Raw genomic sequence first — 20,140 nt, forward strand, 5'->3', positions numbered from 1 at the left:
GGGAGATGAAGTGAGACACTGCGAGGTGGTAGGTGGAAAATGCAAAGGGCTGAAAAGAAGGAATCTGATAGGATAGGGGAGTGGACAACGGGAAAAAAGGAGGTAAAAGAGGAACCAGAGGGAGACGATCCGCAGTGGAGAAGAGAGAAGTGGGGAGACAGAATGGAGGAGACGGGTGTGTGGGTTGATGAAAAGAAGAGGTGGAGGTAGAAGTTAAAGATCTCGATGTTCATGCCTTCGGGTTGTAAACTACCCGGATGTAATATGAGGTGTTGCTCCTCCAACCTGAGAGTGCACTCATCGAGTTAGTTAAACAATGAGCCGGAAGGGAGAGTAGATTAATAATTTTCCCCTGGGATCCCTATTAAATCAATCCTCTCTCACCTTAAACCGGTGCCCTCTGTTTGTTGATTCCACAAAAGTGGGGAAAAGGACTGCACACATTCCATATTTCTGTACACTCATGGTTTGGAACACCTGCATAAGGTCAGCCTCAATCTCCTGCACTTCAAGGTGTGAAGTCCCAACCTGCCCAACCTCTCTCCAGAACTCAGTTCCTCGAGTACCGGCACCATTCTCGTAAATCTCCCCTGCACTCATTCCAGTTTGACGTCCTCTCTCCTGTAGCAAAATGAACAAAATTGAATACAATAATCCAGGTGTGGATACCCTAACTCTAATGCAACCTCACTGGCCTCTTCTTCAGGCCATGAGCCATGAGATATGAGACAGAGGCCACTCAGCCAATCGAATCTGCTCCTGCTCCGTCATTCCTTCATGTCCAATTGGTTATCTCTCTCCACTCTCCTGCTTTCCTCCCATGATCTTTGGACATCCATTTAAAATACACTCAATGACTTGGCCTCTACTCCGTCCGTGGCAATGAATTCCAAAGGTATATCACTCCCTGACTAAAGAAATTCTTCCTTATCTCTGCTCTCAGTGGATGCCCTATATATTGAGGCCGTGGCTTCTGGTCCCAGACTCACAGTATAGGGTGCATCGTCTTCATAACCACTCTCTCGAGGCCCTTCAATATTTAATAGGTTTCAATGAGATCCCCTCTCTTTCTTCTAGACCAGCGAGTACAGGGTAAAAGCCATCTAATGCTCCTCATATGTTAACCCTTTCATTCCTGGAATCATTCTTGTGCACCTTCTCCGGACCTGCTCCAATACGAGCACATCTTCTTCTCAGATTGGAGGTCGGAAACTGCTCACAATACACCAAGAGTGATCTGACCAATGCGTTATAAAGCTACAGTGTCACATCCTTGCTCTTATATGCTAACATTACAGTTGTCATCCTTAATCAACTCAATCTGCAAGCAAACCTTTAGGGTCTCCTGCTCAAGGACTCACAAGTACCTATGCACCTCTTATTTTTTAATTTTCTCTCATTTACTTTTTTTTTCTACGCCCTTATTCCTTCTACCAGTGTATACTTACATACACTGCATTTCATATGCTACTTCGTTGCCTGTTCTCCAAACCTATCGAAGTCCTGCAGACTGCCGCTTTGCTCTGAACTACCTGTACCGTACTTATCATTGTATCAACTGCAAAGTTCATCACCAAGGTATCAATTCCATCATCCATATCATTCAGATTTAACATGAAAAGATGCTGTCTCAATACTGACCCCTATGGAGCACCATTAGTACCGACAGCAAAACAGAATTCTCCACATTATTCTGACTCTTTCTCCCTTGTCAGTCAGCCAATCTTCTATCCATACTAGTATCTTTCCTGTGACCTTGTTAAGCAGCTTCACGTGCAGCACCTTAGAAACATGGAAAACCTGCAACACAATACAGGCCCTTCAGCCCACAAAGCTGTGCTGAACATGTCCTTACCCTAGAAAATGTGTGTTGTCATTGGAGAGAGTTCAGAGGATGTTCAAGAAGATGATCCGGGAATGAAGGGGTTAAGATATGAGGAGTGTTTGCCAGCCTTGGGTCTGTACTCCTGCACTGACCTATGTTTAATAAATGTGGGTGGTGGGGGGGGGGGTAAATCTCACTGAAACCCACCGAAGGTGGAAAGGTCTAGATAGTATGGATGAGGAGAGGACTTTTCGTATGGTGGGGGTAGCCATAACAGGAGGCACAGCCTCAACACTGAGGAGCAACATTTTAGAGTAGTTAAGGAGGATTTTATTTAGTCAGAGAGCAGTGAATCTGTGGAATTCTCTGACACAGACGGCGATGGAGGCCAAGTCTGTGGGTACATTTAAGGCAGAAGCTAATCGTTTGCTGATCAGTCAGGGCATTACAGGATATGCCAAGGAGGCAGGTGCATGGGGTTGAGTGAGAACCGGGATCAGACATGATAGAACAGCGGAGCAGACTCGATGGGCTGAATGGCCTAATTCTACTCCTATGTCTTATGGTCTTATACTGCTACTTACATGGGAAATAGTAAACAGTCGATGTTTCAGGCCGAGACCCTTCATCAGGACTGGGAAAAAAAAGATGAGACATCAGAGCAAGAAGTGTGGGGGTGAAAGGGGTGGAAGAAGTTGTAGGTGATAGGTGAAACTGAGAGAGAGGGAGTAGTGAAGGAAAAAACTTCTTAGGATATAATTTCCTTAACGATTCTCAAAAGAGTATTGCTAATGCCTCCACATTTCTTCAGCCACCACTTTCAGATCTCTGGGGTGTACACCATCTGGTCCAGGTGACCTGCTTACCTTCAGACCATCTTTGTTTCCCAAGAACCTTCTCCCGAATAATGTAACTTTACACATTCTGACCACTGACATCTGGGAATTCCATATTCCTGCCAGTGTCTTCGACAGATAAGAGTGATGTACAATACTTATTCTGTTCATCTGCCATCAACTTGCACCCCCACCCCATTACTACCTCTCCAGCACCATTTTTCAGTGGTTTGATATCCACTTCCGCCTCTCTTTTACTATACGTACCTGAAGAAAAATTTTGTATCCTCTTTAATATTACTGGCTAGCTCACCTATGTATTCCATCCTTTCCTTCTTAATTATTTTAGTTGCATTCTGTTGGTTTTTAAAAGCTTCCCAATCCTCTAACTTGCTGGTAATTTTTGCAATATGCCCTCTCTTTGGTTTTTATGTTGTCTTTAGTTTCTCTTATCAGACACGGTTTTGTGACCTTACCTTCAGAATACTACTTCCTCTTTGTGATGTGTATATCCTGTGCCTTCTGAATTGCTTCCAGAAATTCCAGCCATTGCTACTCTGTTTTCATCCCTGCCCGTGTTCCTTTCAAATCAATTTTGACTAATTCTACTCTCATGCCTCTCTAATTCTCTTTATTCCACATCTGACTTTAGCTTCTCCTTCTCTATTGTCAGGGTGAATTTGATCAGATTAAGATCACTTGTCCCGAAGGGTTCTTTAAACTTAAGTGACCGAATTAATTCTGGTTCATTACAACACCCAATCCAGAATAGCTGATCCCCAAGTGGGCTCAACCACGAGCTGCTCTAAAAAAGCATTTTGCAGGCATTCTTGGAATTCCTCCTTTTGAGACCAACACCATCCTAATTTTCCCAATCACCTGCATGACAATCCCCCATGACTACTGCCCTTTTGGCAGGCATTTTGTATCTCCCATTGTAATTTGTGGACCACATACTTACTACTGTTTGGTGGTCTCTATACAATTCCCATCAGGGATTTTTATTTTAAATTTGCTGTTCCTTAATCCTACCCACAGATTCTACACCTTCCAACCCTATGCCACCTCTTTCTAATGATTTTATTTAATATTTTACCAACAGAGCCACACAACCCCACCACCAGCTTGTTCTTGGCTTGTTCTCTCAAGAAACATATAGAGTAAGTATCTGGGAAACAAGAGGACCTGCAGATGCTAGAAATCTAGAGAACTACACACAAAGTGCTGGAGCAGCTCAGCATGTCAGGCAGCATCTATGGATGGGAATCAACATTTCAGGCCAAGACCCTTCGTCGGGACTCTGGATACCCACGTATCTGGAATATCAACAAGCAAAGAAAATAGAAAGTAGTGCAAAATAGGGAAAACATTTGAAAAAATTTAGTTCAAGGCTTAAAAAGACCTGCCAAACAGAGCTCAATAGTTAACAAATACAACAAGGGTAATAAACACTTTCATCAAAACCGGCATTAACTTTTTTTTTATGGAAGTATCTTGGTCCCATTTCAATCAGTAAAATTTACAAAGATAAATAAGAACCGAAACGACAACTTTAGAAAAAAACTATTTACACTGAGACCCACTTAGATTAACACCACCTTGGACAGAAGGAGGAAGAGAAATAACACACATGAAAAAAAAAATCACACAACAGTCAGATAAAACTTCTAAGTATATATTTTCATCAAAACTGAACAGGATTCAACACTCCATGTGTGTATATGCAATTGTGATAAAAAATACAGACCAGAAAACTTAAATGAGAGGCTAACTCAGAAAAATGAATCATCACCATGGAAGAAAACATTAACCAGTGGAATGAGTATGACCCTCCATGGGAGACATCCCAATGATCTGAGCAGACGAGATGGTGACAAGGAAGCATCGAGCACCTGACTGAGAGTTGGAGACCTCTTCCCAGAAATACAGGACAAAGTGGTTAACAAAAAGGAAGAAAAAAATCAAAAATATACACAGTACAAACAAACAGGGCAATAAATGCAGAAAATGCCAAGAGAAACCAGACACAATCCAACACATTCCAGGATCCTGCAGCAGTTTAACTCAATCTGATCACTTACACAGGTACAATCAAGTGGCAAATATCATTCACCGAAATCTTGGTTTAAATTACAAACTCATGAATGACCTCCATCACTTCATAAAGGCACCATAAATTCAAGCCTGATCCAGTTTTAGAGTCAAAATCTTAAAAATTATATTATAATACATTATTTCAGATAGGACAATCCATAATAACCATCCAGATATAATATTACAGGATAAACAACAGGAACAACCCCCTCAATAGATAAACCATTCCCAACACACACGTTCCTCGACCAGTGGAGCACCTCACTACAGGTATTGTTTGTGTCATCAGTCAGACAACCGAAAGATTTTCTCTGTCAATCAGCTTCCAAATGTTGCTACTCTGTCATTTGTTGCCATGCCCCGCTGCTGATTCCCTTCTCCTCATCATACGTTCTTACTCCGACCATCGTCCTCAGCCCCAAAGTCTGCCTTGTGCAGACCCGCCTCTGGTTTCTGACCCTGCTCCATTGAACATCCAACCAATGCTTTCCCATTCTGCTTTCAGTCTTTAGAGAGCAGTGGTGTTTTCTAACAACCCTTTAAAAGCAGAGAAATGACCCATAATGTGGAAATGAGCCCTGAATAAAGAGGTTAACTACCAATGTCATTCTTCCTCAGCCCAGAGATTTCAGGGGTGATGAACATCTCAGACAGAACTGCAGTCAGCTCCACTTCTTCAGTCTGCAGATAATTCAAGGGAAACCTCTTCACCCACAGAGTGGTGACTGTTTGGAACCCATCACCACAGGGAAAGCAAGAGGTGAACAACAGGGGAGGATTTAACAGGACTGTCGTGGAACAGAATCACTGGCCAGGTCCAGCCGGCCGGAGATGACTCTCTACTGTACACTAGTTGTGTTATAAATTCACTAAGTATCAGAGGCAGAGTTTAAAATAGAACTGATTTATTTGTCTCAGATCCAGAATATTAAACTCCAGTCCCATTAAAGGTGAATATGCAGCAGAAAAAACTCCTCCCATGCCCAGTGACCAGGGTGCAGAACTGGGTGTGGTGAGCAGCAGCAATAATTGTGGAGTTCAGCACCGACAGTCACTCTCAAAATTGCATTCAGCAACGGTGATGGACAAATATCAGCATGCAGCTTATTGAAAATTCCTCCCCAGTGTGAACCCAGTAGCATGTCACAAGGTTAGATTACCGATTGAATCCACAGCAGGTGAACGGCCTCTCCTCAGTGTGAACTGACTGGTGTTTCTGTAGGTGGGATGACTGAGTGAATCCCTTCCCACAGTCTGAGCAAATGAACGGCTTCTCCCCAGTGTGAACTCGCTGGTGTCTCTGCAGGTTGGATGAATGAGTGAATCTCTTCCCACAGACGGAGCAAGTGAATGGCTTCTCCCCAGTGTGAACTCGCTGGTGACTCTGTAGGTCGGATGACTGAGTGAATCCCTTCCCACAGTCTGAGCAGGTGAATGGCCTCTCTCCAGTGTGAAATCGCTGATGTACCTTCAGTTTAGATGAGTAAGTGAATCCCTTCCCACATTCTGAACAGGTGAATGGCTTCTCCCCAGTGTGAACTCGCTGGTGACTCCGTAGGGTGGATGACTGAGTGAATCCTTTTCCACAGTCTGAGCAGGTGAACGGCCTCTCCCCAGTGTGAACTCGCTGGTGATTCTGTAGGTCGGATGACTGAGTGAATCCTTTCCCACAGTCTGAGCAGGTGAATGGCCTCTCCCCAGTGTGAACTGACTGGTGTCTCTGTAGGTGGGATGACTGAGTGAATCCCTTCCCACATTCAGAGCAGGTGAACTCCCCAGAGTGAACTCGCTGGTGTGTCAGTAGGTGAGATGACAAAGTGAATCCTTTCCCACAGTCTGAGCAGGTGAACGGCCTCTCCCCAGTGTGAACTCGCTGGTGACTCTGTAGGTCGGATGACTGAGTGAATCTCTTCCCACAGTCTAAGCAGGTGAACGGCCTCTCTCCAGTGTGAACTCGCTGATGTACCTTCAGTTTAGATGAACAAGTGAATCCCTTCCCACAGACTGAGCAGGCGAATGGCCGCTCCCCGGTATGAACTCGCTGGTGAGCCATCAGGTCAGATGACCGAATGAATCCCTTCCCACACTCTGAGCAGGTGAACGGCCTCTCCCCGGTGTGAACTCGCTGGTGTACATTCAGTTGGGATAAGCAAGTGAAACCCTTCCCACAGTCTGAGCAGGTGAACGGCCTCTCTCCAGTGTGAACTCGCTGATGTACCTTCAGTTTAGATGAGCAAGTGAATCCCTTCCCACAGTCTGAGCAGGTGACCGGCCTCTCCCCAGTGTGAACTCGCTGGTGACTCTGTAGGTTGGATGACCGAGTGAATCTCTTCCCACAGTCTGAGCAGGTGAACAGCAGCTCCCCGGTGTGAACTTGCAGGTGAGCCATTTCTTCAGATGACCAAGTGAATCCTTTCCCAGAAGTTCAGTAGATAGCCAGCCTCTGCCCGGTGTGAATATCCACAAAGAGACAGCAAAAATGATGTGCCGTGTTGGAGATTCCGTATTGGAGTTTCCTGGAGACAAATTCCTTCTCCTCTTTAACCTGTAAAAGGATTTTAAAAATCCATTAATGGATGTAGGACAACATTTCAGATGAGATCACTTGATTTGCCACGGTCTGATCTGGCATCACACTGTTACAGTGAGTTTCAACCCAAGTTGGAGAGAGAAATCATCTTCTAACTGGACACAATGCTGGTATCTGGAATGACCATCAAATTCTCTGATGCTCTTCCTGTCTCTATAAGAATGGGGCATTTCTGCCATCTCCAATCTGTGACCTGGCTCAGTTTGACTCTCTCCATTGGTGTTATTCCCTGTTCCTGTTGAGCAGCATGGGTGTTTGGCCCCACAGGAACTGAAACACTTTCACACAAATAGTCTTTCTTGACGTGCAGCTGGGATTTTCTTTTATATATTATTACTTAAAGTGCCACAGTTTTAACGCCATGTAGAAAATTCCTGCTGAGATGAATGGTTGGTGCGCACAGCTGTTAAGAGGAATTCGAGTGAATGTTAGTATTATTTAAGGTTCTTGTCACTGTCATGGAAAAGTACAACACAGACACAGGCCTTTTGGCCCATCTAGTTTGTGCTGAACTATTTAAACTTTCTACTCCCATACCCCTACCATCCAGGTACCTGTACAAAGCTCTTAAATGTTGAAATTGAGCTCGCATGCACCACTTGTGCTGGCTGCTCATTCCACATCCGGATGACCATCTGTGTGAAGAAGTTTCCCCTCATGTTCCCCTTAACATCTCACCTTTCACCCTTAACCCATGGCCTCTGGTTGTAGTCCCACTCAATCTCAGTGGTGAAAGCCAGCTTGCATTTACCCTACCTATACCCCTCATAATAGTGGTATACCTCCATCAAATCTCCCCCTAATCTTTTATGTTCCAAGGAATAAAATCCTGACCTGTTCAATCTTTCCTTATAACCCAAGTCCTCCAGATGTGGCAACATCCTTGCGAATTTTCTCTGAACTCTTTCAGCCTCTTTTACATCTTTCCTGTAGGTTGGTGACCAAAACTGCACACAATACTCCAAATTAGGCCTCACCAACGTCTTGTACAACGTCAACATAACATCCTGTACTGAGTACTTTGGTTTATGAAGGCCAATGTGCTAAAATCTTTCTTTCCGTCCCTATCGAACTGTGACACCACTTTCAGTGAATTATGGACCTGTTTTCCCAGATCCCATACTTCAACAACACTCCTCAGTGCCCTACCAGTCACTGTGCAAGACCTAGGTCCTACCAAAGTGCAACACCTCGCACTTGTCTTCATTAAATTCCATTTTCCATTTCTCAACCCATTTTTCCAGCCAATTCAGATCACACTGCAAGCCATGATAGTCTTCCTCGCTGTCCACTACACCCCCAGTCTTGGTGTCATCCACAAATTTGCTGAACCAGCTAACCATGTTAAGATCCAGATTGCTGATATAGATGACAAACAACAACAGATCCAGCACTGATCCCTATGGCACACCACTAGTCACAGGCCTCCGGTCAGAGAGACAACCATCTGCTACCACACTCTGACTTCTCCCAAAGACAGTGTCTCATCCAATTGACTATCTCATCTTGAATGCTGAGTGACTGAACCTTCTTGACCAACCTCCTATATGAGACTTTGTCAAGTGCCCTGCTAAAGTCCATGCAGACAACATCCACTGCCTTGCCTTCATCCACTTTCCTGATAACTTCCTCGAGAAACTCTAAAAGATGGGACAGACATAACCTACCATGCACAAAGCCATGCTGCCTATCCTTAATCAGTCCACATCGATCCAAATACTTATATATCCGGTTCCTGCACACACATTGCAATAACTTTCCCACTACTGATGTCAGACTCACCAATGTATAATTTCCTAGTTTATTTTAGAGCCCTTCTTGAACAGCGGAGCAACATTGGCTGTCCTCCAATCCTCCAGTACCTCTCCTGTCACTAATGATGATTTAAATATCAGTGTTGTCCAAGGGAAGGGCAAGGGCCGATACAGCTTGGCAGCGGTGTCGTTGCAGAGCAATCTGTGATTCTCCTTCAACTTGTCTGCTGGGGCAACCTCATGCCTTCTTTTATTTCTTTCATAAGTGTTCACTTGAATTTCCTGTATTTCATAAGTACCCCATTTGTTCCCATTTGCCTGTACCTGGGATGCACCTCCTTTTTATTGATCTGGGAGATGAAAAGCCAAAGGGGTGATGGAGCTGCATGGTGGGAGGTGGGGAAGGGGGGGGGGTTAAACTAAAGTTGCAGGGGGAATGGGAGCCTGAATAACAGAACAGATAGTGGAGGGGTTGTGGAGACAGATGTTGTTCAGACCTCCGACAAAGTCAGGAATGAAAAAGTTGAGCATGGTGCAGTGAATACACTGAGCCCGGTATATTTCAATACAAGGAGCAGTATAGGAAAGGCAGATGTGTTCAGGGCATGGATCAACACCTGGAATTATGACACTAGGATCTGGCAACTGTGGATTGGGACAGGCTGCTTTATGGCAAAAGTGTGCTTGGTAAGTGGGAGGCCTTCAAGGTGAAATTTTGAAAGTAAAATGCAGGTATGTGCTTGTCAGAATAAAAGGTAAAGATAGAAACTGTAGGGAACCTTGGTTTTCAAGAGATATTGAGATCCTGGTGAAGCACAAAACGGAGTTGCCCAACAGGGATAGGCAGGTAGGTTCTTATGGAGTATAAGAAATGCAAGAGAACAAATAAGGAATAAATCAGGATGGCTAAAAGAAGGCATGAGATTATCCTCACAGAAAAGACCAAGGATAATTCTCAGGGATTCTAGAGATAGATTAATAGCAAAAGGAGAGATAGATTAAGAGCAAAAGGATTACAAGGCACAAAGTTGGTCCTCTGGAAGACCGGAACGGCAATCCATGTGTAGAACCAAAGCAGATGGGGGAGATCTTAGCTATTTTTTTCATCTCTATTTACTCAGGTGATGGGTCTATGGGAGTGTGGAAAAGCAGCATTAAAATCGTGGACCCCGTACAGATTAAAGAAGAGGAGGTGTTTGCTATTCTGAGGCAGATTAGGGTGGATAAATCTCCAGGGCACGACAAGGTGCTCCCTCGGACCCTACGGGAGGTAATTGCAGAAGTTGTCAGGGCCCCTAGCAGAGATAATTGAATCATCCTTGGTGATGTGGGAGGTACCAGAGGATTGGAGAACAGCCAATGTTGTTTCGCTGTTTAACATAGAACATAGAAATCTACAACATATTACACACCCTTCAGGCCACAAAGTTGTGCCGACCATGTAACCTACTCTAGAAACTGCCTAGAATTTCCCTAACACATAGTCGTCTATTTTTCTGAGCTCCATGTACCTATCTAAGAGGCTGTTAAAAGACCCTCTTGTATCCGCCTCGACCACCGCTGCTGGCAGCACATTCCACTCACTCACCACTCTGTGTGTGGAAAAACTCACCCCTGACATCCCCTCGGTACACACTTTCAAGCACCTAAAATGCTCCTTCTTTTCCATATTTACTTAAAATCTCATGGCATTATGATCACTAGATACAGAGTGTTCCCAGACACTAATTTCTGTCACCAGCCCTGGATCATTTCCTTATAGCTTATTGCACACTTGTACGTTGGGAATTCTATGTGCTGATTAAGGGCACATTTGACAAACTCTACCCCAGCTAGACCTTTTACAGTATGGGAGACCCAGTCAATACTTGGAAAGTTAAAATCACTTACTATATCAACATTTGTTTCTTGGCACAGTCTGCAATCTGTCTACAAATTTGTTCCTCTAGATCCTTTCTGATACCATCAAAATTAACCTTTCTCCAACTTAGAATCTCAACCCATGGTCCAGACCTCTCTTTTTCCATATTTACTTTGAATCTCATGGCATTATGATGTGACGAAAAACCAAGTTATCAGAAGATTGATGCTGTTGAGAGAGATAAGAGAGACAAAAGGGAGAAGCGTTCAAAATGTTAATGAGAGACGAGAGAGATTAACGAAAAGAGACACAGTTCCGAGTATTGTCAGACCGGTTGCTTTGAACCTGAACTGTTTGAAGTTTGATGGACAGGCGATACCCCAGCAGGGGGATAAAAGGAACAGGTTCGCTAAGGCAAGAGACCACGAGATAACGAGACCCTGGAAGTGCGGTGTCCCCCCACAAGTTGGTGGAAGTTTTGAAGGTCTGGTTGCGGGACCGACCATAGACGCACAGGGTGAAAAGGTACGATCGGCGGGAACCTGGTGTGTGTGTCCGCCCTTGCCTGGGTGCCGGGTTCACCGCGGAAGAACGATCGTATCTGGAACGGAGGGGTCACAGTCGGTGATCTCAGAAGACATTAAAAAGGACTCGCCCGAAAGCTAACTGCAAGGAACATCAAAGGTCTGTTTGAATCTGATTTGAATATCATCATTCGCTCTCTCTCTCCAACGGCACAACAGCGATTGCTGCGAACTGTACTGAGCTGAACTGAACTCTGCGTCACTTGAGACTGATCATTTTACCCCTAGACTGCGATAGAGCTTGATTGATTCTTATTATCCTAGTTCTGTGTACATGTGTGTTTTATCATTGCTAACCCGTTGCATTTATATCCTTACGATTAGAGTACTGTGTTACTTATTTCTTTAATAAAACTTTCTTATTTCCAGTAATCCAGACTCCAACTAAGTGGTCCATTTCTGCTGGTTTGGCAACCCAGTTACGGGGTATGTAACATAAGTGGGGTTCTCGTCCGCGATTTTGAACGCTAAATTTGGGACGGGGTAAATTGATTGGGTTAAAATTCCCGAAAGAAAGAAAGGGCAAACAGTAGAAATGGAGATTGAGGAATTTCTAAAGGCGCCGACCTTGGAGGCATTCGAGGATGCCAGGAAATCAGAATTGGCAGCTGTGGCCAAACGGTTGAATCTTTTTAAGGGGAAGTTGACAATGAGGAGAGCGGAGATGCACAGAGCTATCATAGAGCATTATGTATCTAAAGGTGTGTTTCCCCAAGGGGAGCAGGGGGTGGTATCTATGAGCAAACCTGAAGGAGAAGCAGTACAGCTGCAGATTGAAAAATTGAGACTCAAGCATGAGTTCCAGGTAAAGCAGCTGGAGCGAGAAGAGAGGGACAGGCAGTTGGAGCGAGAAGCGAGGGACAGGCAGTTAGAACGAGAAGCGAGAGAGAAACAGAGGGAAAGAGAATTTGAGCTGGAGAAGTCAAAGATGATGATAGCACAGGGGCCCATGCCGAACCAAGGTGGAGGGTTCAGGGCGACCCAAGAGGTTAGGCTGGTTCCCCCATTTGAGGAGACCGATGTTGATCGGTACTTGCTCCATTTTGAAAAAGTTGCTGCAAGTCAGGACTGGCTGAGGGATAAGTGGGCTGTTTTGCTTCAGAGTGTACTTAAAGGAAAAGCCCAACAAGCTTACTCGGCTTCGTCCGCAGAAGATGCCCAGAGGTATGAGGTGGTGAAAGAGGCCATACTCAGGATTTATGAGTTGTTCCCGGAGGCATACCGGCAGAGGTTCCGGAATGCGATGAAGCAGTGGGGCCACATGTATTTAGAGTTTGCCCGTGAGATGCAGGTGTATTGTGAGCGTTGGTTCGCCTCAAAAGGGGTCAATGGGGATTATGACAGACTGCTACAGCTGATCCTAATTGAGCAGTTTAAAGGTTGTGTCCCTGAAGGTATGAGACCCTACCTAGATGAGAAAGAGGCAGACACTTTAGCCGCAACTGCTAAGTTAGCGGATGAGTACGCGTTGACACATAAAACGAAGTTTGCCCCGAGTAAAGGCTACCAGAAGAGTAGTCAGGACAGCGGGGAGAGTCCACCAGAAAAGTCAGAAAGTAAGCCGGGGACCAGAGAGAAGGATAAGGTGGACCGGGAGCAGTTTGGTAGGAAGTCTCTTGGGGTCGTATGTTATAATTGTGGGAAAGTCAGACACTTTGCGTCCAGGTGCTTTGCCCCAAAGAAGGAGACGGGGAAAGGAAAAACGGCGGTTCCGACTAGCTGTATTGAGCTAGTTAACAAACCGCTAGGGGAGAAGAGGTCTGATAAAGTTCAGGAAGGGCGCGAGAGGTTTATCTCGGCCGGATTGGTGTCGGTGAGGGAGGGGTTAAACCCAGTTCCAGTGCGGATCTGGAGAGACACTGGAGCTTGTCAGTCATTGATATTAAAGAATGTGTTAGACTTTAGTTCAGAGACCCAGACTGGGGAGGTCAGGGTGATAAAAGGCATTGGGAAAGGGACTGAAGCAGTACCTTTGCACCAGATACACCTAAAAAGCGACTTGGTCTCTGGACCGGTCACGATCGGGGTGAGGCCCGAACTACCGATGGAAGACGTGGAGGTCTTACTCGGTAATGACCTCGCCGGCGGAGAGGTGTACCCAGCAGAAAGATTGACAAGTCAGCCTGCCAGCATTGAGGCCCCGCCCATGGACTCACAGGTTTATCCCGTTTGCGCAGTGATTCGGCGCATGTCCAGAAAGGCTGCCGAAGCTAATATAGCTTTGGCTGAGACGTTTTTACCAGCCTTTTGTCAGAAGGGGTTAGAAAGTGAAAAGAAGCAGCGTAGTGAAACGGAACACACATCAAAGTTGCTGGTGAACGCAGCAGGCCAGGCAGCATCTCTAGGGAGAGGTACGGTCGACGTTTCAGGCCGAGACCCTCCGTCAGGACGTTGTTTACGTTTTTTCCAGCATCTGCAGAATTCCTGTTGTTTGCGTTTTTCTAGAGATGTTGCCTGGCCTGCTGCGTTCACCAGCAACTTTGATATGTGTTGCTTGAATTTCCAGCATCTGCAGAATTCCTGTTGTTTGCGTAGTGAAACGGAAGTTAAGGTAGACTTATCATTAGCAAGGAAGGAGTTTGTACAGGCACAGGAGCCAGACGAGGAGCTGATGGTTTTGGCGGAGACAACTCTCTCTGAAGCAGAATTAAAAAGGGAGCCAGTGGGCTATTACGTGAAGGAGGGAGTACTAATGAGGAAATGGAGACCACGTACCGTGCCCGCAGATTTGACTATTGTACACGTGAGCTAACACAATTACAGGCTATTGATATGCTAACAGCTTGTCACGATAGGCGAACAAACCTAGTAGGTGTTATCACGAAAATTAATGAGGCTAGGGTGCCACCTGATAAGGGGAAGACCCATTTTGAAAAGATAAGTGTGGTGCCGGCCAGACGGGAGAACTCTATTGTTTTGGCCAGCTTTGCTGATGAGTTCTCTCACTTAACCCCCGAACAAAGCGAGCTGCCGCCAATAAAGCTAATTAAACGGCATGCACACGTATGTCCGGATGTCCCGAGGCGATGCAAAGAGCCGGGACATGGTGTTGTCGTCACATCAGGTCAGCCTAGTGAGCAACACCCCTATAGGATGATTAATTCAGTGACAAAAGGGCTAAAGAGCGCAGAAGCGTATATTGGTGATTTAGTGGTCTGGAGTGACACGTGGGAGGAGCTGTTTAAAAAGCTGTTTGAAGCCAGCCTGACAGTGAACCTCGCAAAAAGTGAATTCAGCCACGGAAAGATCACTTATCTGGGATTTGTGGTAAGACAGGGGCAGCTGGCACCGATGCAGGCTAAGGTGCGGGCTATCTCTGAAGTCCCCACCCCGACAGACAAGGGAGCCCTGAGAAGGTTCTTGGGGATGGTGGGGTACTATCGGAAGTTTTGCAAAAACTTTGTGGATATTACCCTCCCTCTTACTAAGCTCTTGCCAAAGAATGCTAAGTTGGTGTGGGACGAACCTTGTTATCTTTGTCCGGGACGAAAACCACTGAGAAGTTACACTGATCACAACTCATTAGTGTTTTTGGCCACTATGAGGTTTGCTAAGTTGGAGCCTGGTCTTAGAGGATATCAAAATAACACATATAAAAGGAACGGAAAGGTGATTGCTGACTGTCTGTCAAGGTGTTGACAACTTAAAGTTCTCTGTATTAGCCGAATAGCTGATGACCCTGTATATTAGTGTGTATCTAATAATGTATTCATGCCTATAATTTTTACCCCGGTAAAAATCCTTTGAAGGGTAGGGGTGTGACGAAAAACCAAGTTATCAGAAGATTGATACTGATGAGAGAGATAAGAGAGACAAAGGGAGAAGCGTTCAAAATGTTAATGAGAGACGAGAGAGATTAACGAAAAGAGACACAGTTCCGAGTATTGACAGACCGGTTGCTTTGAACCTGAACTTTTTGAAGTTTGATGGACAGGCGATACCCCAGCAGGGGGATAAAAGGAACAGGTTCGCTAAGGCAAGAGACCACGAGATCACGAGATAATGAGACCCTGGAAGTGCGGTGTGCCCCCACAAGTTGGTGGAAGTTTGTTGGTCTGGTCGCAGGACCGACCATAGACGCACAGGGTGAAAAGGTACGATCGGCGGGAACCTGGTGTGTGTGTCCGCCCTTGCCTGGGTGCCGGGTTCACCGCGGAAGAACGATCGTATCTGGAACGGAGGGGTCACAGTCGGTGACCTCAGAATACATTAAAAAGGACTCGCCCGAAAGCTAACTGCGAGGAATATCAAAGGTCTGTTTGAATCTAATTTGAATATCATCATTCGCTCTCTCTCTCCAACGGCACAACAGCGATTGCTGCGAACTGTACTGAGCTGAACTGAACTCTGCGTCACTTGAGACTGATCATTTTACCCCTAGACTGTGATAGAGCTTGATTGATCCTATTATCCTAGTTCTGTGTACATGTGTGTTTTATCATTGCTAACCCGTTGCATTTATATCCTTACGATTAGAGTACTGTGTTACTTATTTCTTTAATAAAACTTTCTTAGTTCCAGTAATCCAGACTCCAACTAAGTGGTCCATTTCTGCTGGTTTGGCAACCCAGTTACGGGGTACGTAACAATGATCACTAATTTCTGTCACCAGCCCTGGATCATTCCGTAACAGCTATTGCACACTTCTACATCAGGAGTTCTATGTACTGATTAAGGGCATATTTGACAAACTCTACCGTATCTAGTCCTTTTAAGTATGGGAGCCCCAGTCAATATATGGAAAGTTATAATCACTTACTGAATCAACCTTTGTTTCTTGGCATGGTCTGCGATCTCGCTACAAATTTGTTCCTCTAAATCCCTTAGACTGTTGGGTGCAAGCAAGTCCCAGTAATGGCTACACTATCATGATTTCATGCCCTGAGCTCATCTGGCTTTCCTGTGATGTTTCCTGCATTGTCATATACACAGCTCAGCACATTCATCATACCATGCTCAACCCTGTGATTGCTGACTTTGTCTGAACAACATCTGTCTGGGTGTCAAGAAAGCAACCTCTTCCTCAATGTCACAAAAACAAGGGAACTGGTTTTTGATTACAGGAGGAATGGAAACAGGCTGACCCCTATTGACATCAATGCACCTGGGGTTGAGAGAGTGAACAGCTTTAAGTTCCTCGGCATAAACATCACCGAGGATCTCATGTGGTCCGTACATACTGGCTGTGTGGTACGTGGCTTTGTGCCTCTTTCACCTCAGATGCTTGAGGAAGTTTGGTATCGGTCCCAAATCCTAAGATCCTTCTGCAGGGACACAATTGAGAGCATCCTGACTGGCTGCATCACTGCCTGGTATGGAAACTGTACTTCCCTTAATCGCAGGACTCTACAGAGAGTGGTGTGGACAGCACAGTGCATCTGTAGATGTGAACTTTCCACTATTCAGGACATTTATAAAGGTGTGTAAAAAGGCCTTAAGGATCATTGGGGAGCTCAGTCACCCCAACCACAAACTGTTCCAGCTGCTACCATCCGGGGAACGGTACCACAGCATAAAAGCCAGGACCAACAGGCTCCTGGACAGCTCCTTCCACCAGGCCATCAGACTGATTAATTCATACTGATGCAATTGTATTTCTCTGTTTTAATGCCTGTCCTATGTACTAACTATTTATTGTAAATTACTAGAAATTACACATTACACATTTGGATGGAAAAGATTTCTACTCCTCATGTATATTAAGGATACAAGTCATTTCAATTCACCCTCTCCACTATCTGTTCTGGCATTCTGGCTCCAATCCCCTCTGCAACTGTAGTTTAACCACCCCCCCACCCCCACCACACACTAGCACTAGCAAGCCTTACCACTTGGATATTTGCTCTCTGCTAGTTTTGATTCCCTAACTAACAAATCCCCTACCAGCCCTTTGACATTCCTCTGCTAGGAAATCCCCCCTAACAGTATTTAAAGTGATCCACCTGCTGTTGTGAGGGATAGCCACAAGAGTACTCTGCGATGGCTATTTAACCTCATTCCCCTTCCTGACTCTCACCCAGTTTCCTGCACCTTGGGTGCAACTCACCTCTCTTCATGTCATTTCTATCACTCCCTTCGACTCCTAGATGATCTGGAATTCATTCATTTCCAGCTCCAACTCCCTAATGTGCAGGGTTACAAGCTGCAGCTGGATGCACATCTTGTAGGTGAGGGCATCAAGGACACTGGAGGTCCCCCCACCTTCCCACCAATGTCCCGTCTAATTTGTAATGTCTGCCAAAATATCTTGTGGTGTGCAATTTTTACCCAGTGACAACAACATGTGCACACTGAATTTTAAATAGAGGTATTTATTTTAACAGCTAGCAAATCACTGTTAATAAGAACTTTGATATCCTCTGGGTTTGATCAAGTTCATCTGCACTCTCACACAACCTATATAGCAGGCCTGTAGAGGGTTGTGAAGGATTTTCTCACTCCCGCTTTTGCACACTGTCCATATCTCATTTGCTTGCTAAACAACGCTTTAAAAAGTCAGATTTCCAAATATCACTCTACTTCCTCCCACTTGCAAATTCTCCAGCAACTTTTGCATTGCCACAATACACACAGGTAACACCAGTTTCTGTATTGTACAGAAACATTTTTCCTGAACCCTCTCCCAGGTGACTGACGGTGGTGAACTCATTGATGGCAATGCCAATGAATATGAAGGGAAGGGCAGTAATCTGTCTCATTGGAGTCTGGCACATTTGTGATGTGAAAACTACTTGTATACCCAGAGACAATGGGTCACAACATGCTCTCATGGGTAGAAAAGTCCAGAACAAGCAACACACACAAAATGCACGCACAAAACACATATAAATGCAGGCCAGGCAGCATCTATGTTAAAGAGTACTAATGCTGAGTTCCTCCAGCAATTTGTGTATGTTGCTTGGATTTCCAGCATCTGCAGATTTTCTCGTTTGTGATTGGAGATTGAACAAAGGTGATTTTCTCTACAGCTGATGTAAAAGATTTTGTTCCCTTTCTCCGAGTTCCCAATCCTTGCATTTAGACAGCTGGAGCTCAGCTCTGTCTGAGATCCATCGGTTCCCATTCCCTCGTCAGCCGGATGCTCCCCGGGGCCCGTGTACGGATCGTGGGGCTGAGAGAGAGAGGGACGAGAGTCGGACTGCCCCGGGATTGCGGGTCACGGCGAACGGAACTCACAACAATTATCCCGCAGTCAGTGTTGAAAAAATACTCGCCCACAAACCTTGTCTTACCTGGAGGCGATTTTTCGAGGCCTTTTGAGTACTGTGCACATGCGCAGTATTCGGCAACATCGCAGCCCTGACGCCTGCGCATTCGATCAGTGCTTCGGCGGAGGCGAAAATTTTGGCGCAGAGCTTTCTGGGTAATCACGGAGCCATTAAAAGTTTCTGCAAGCACCGGCTCCATGTCCATACCTCAGTTTTTTTGTGTAGAAAACTCAGCAGCTCTTTTAATGCAGGAAGCAGCTCCCATAAACAATACACTTAATATCAGCAAACTTTCCGCGTGTCTAATGTCAAAGTAGAACCTTCTTAAAAATGCAGATACAAAACACAAGAGATTCTGCTGTTTCTGGAAATGTGGACACATACACACAAAATGCTGGAGGAACTCTGCAGTTCAGGCAACAACTGAACAGAGGAGTACACAGTCTAGGCATGCCAAAGGGGCTCGGCCTAAATATTGTCTATTTATTCCTCTCCACATTTGCTGCCTGATCTGTTGATTTCCACCAGTATTTTGCAGAAATCAACCACCTTTTTTTTTCGATCAACAAGTTTCCAAAAGTTTCTGATCTTTCTTTTGTAGCCACATCCTGCTGGTCTGATTCCTCTTCCTTCTCCTCCATCTCGTAAACTCTAGGCCCAATCTCTTTATGGAGCCCTATGGAGACTTTAGAGGTGCACTGCAACAACCCAGCCGTCTGAGGCACAGTCCTTTGAAGTGAGTGGAAATGACCCAAAACGACCAGGGTTCAGTTCTGGGTGTGATGAGCAGCCGCAAGAACTGCAGATTCTGACAGTAACAGTCCCTCATGAACCTGCAGCTGCCTTCAGTCACCGTGATGGTTAAATATTTATCACAGAGCTGATTTGAACTTCCTCCCTGATGTGAAGTTGCTGGTGTTGCAGCAGCTGGGATGATTGAGTAAAACTCTTTGCTCACTCTTGACAGAAATGTGGCTTCTATTCATTGTGAACTCACTGCAGCATCACAAGTTGGGTTAACTGAATGAGTCTCTTGGCACACATGAAGCAGGCGAAAGGCCGCTTCCCAGTGAGAAGCTGTTGGTGTATCTGCAATGGCCAAATGGATCCCTTCCAAAATGAGAGCCAATGAATGACATCTCACTGCTAATAACGTCATGGCAATGTATCCAATCAGATTACGGACATGGACACGTGTTCGGGCTCTTCTTGTAGCGAGCGGGGCGCTGTCTTCTCCAGCATCTTCACCTCCACATTCAAGGATCGGCGGCATTCAAGCGCTGATGAACTGAGAGATACAGCGGAACTAACGTACTGTTGTGTTTGTGATTCCCATACACAAATCCTTTGACTTTCCGACACTGTTAAAAGTTTACAAAACACGTCAG

At 45.3% G+C, this 20,140-nt stretch overlaps 2 protein-coding genes across 4 annotated transcripts in view; one reads left to right on the forward strand and one right to left on the reverse strand.

Moving 5' to 3' along the window:
• LOC134357016 (zinc finger protein 229-like) overlaps positions 1-5,906 on the forward strand; it is a 41,030-nt gene extending 35,124 nt beyond the window's left edge. For both annotated transcript variants that reach the window (XM_063068325.1, XM_063068326.1), the window contains exon 3: positions 3,764-5,906. The gene's annotated coding sequence lies outside the window, so the exon portion shown is untranslated. The remainder of the gene's footprint in view (positions 1-3,763) is intronic.
• On the reverse strand, positions 5-18,810 carry LOC134357014 (zinc finger protein 229-like). 2 transcript variants are annotated; one of them, XM_063068324.1, is made up of 4 exons: positions 18,777-18,810; positions 5,916-7,300; positions 3,880-3,977; positions 5-621 (listed from the first exon to the last, which is right to left on the reverse strand). In XM_063068324.1, exons 2-3 carry the CDS (start codon positions 7,142-7,144, stop codon positions 3,896-3,898), a joined length of 1,311 nt encoding a protein of 436 aa, XP_062924394.1. In that variant the 5' UTR covers positions 7,145-7,300; positions 18,777-18,810; the 3' UTR covers positions 5-621; positions 3,880-3,895. The 2 variants fall into 2 exon arrangements, with proteins under 2 accessions (XP_062924394.1, XP_062924393.1); XM_063068323.1 differs by having other exon boundaries at positions 5-3,977.
• Positions 18,811-20,140: the final 1,330 nt, after the last annotated feature.

The sequence above is a fragment of the Mobula hypostoma genome, chromosome 15 (genome assembly GCF_963921235.1).
Source record: "Mobula hypostoma chromosome 15, sMobHyp1.1, whole genome shotgun sequence".
Taxonomy (NCBI): domain Eukaryota; kingdom Metazoa; phylum Chordata; class Chondrichthyes; order Myliobatiformes; family Myliobatidae; genus Mobula; species Mobula hypostoma.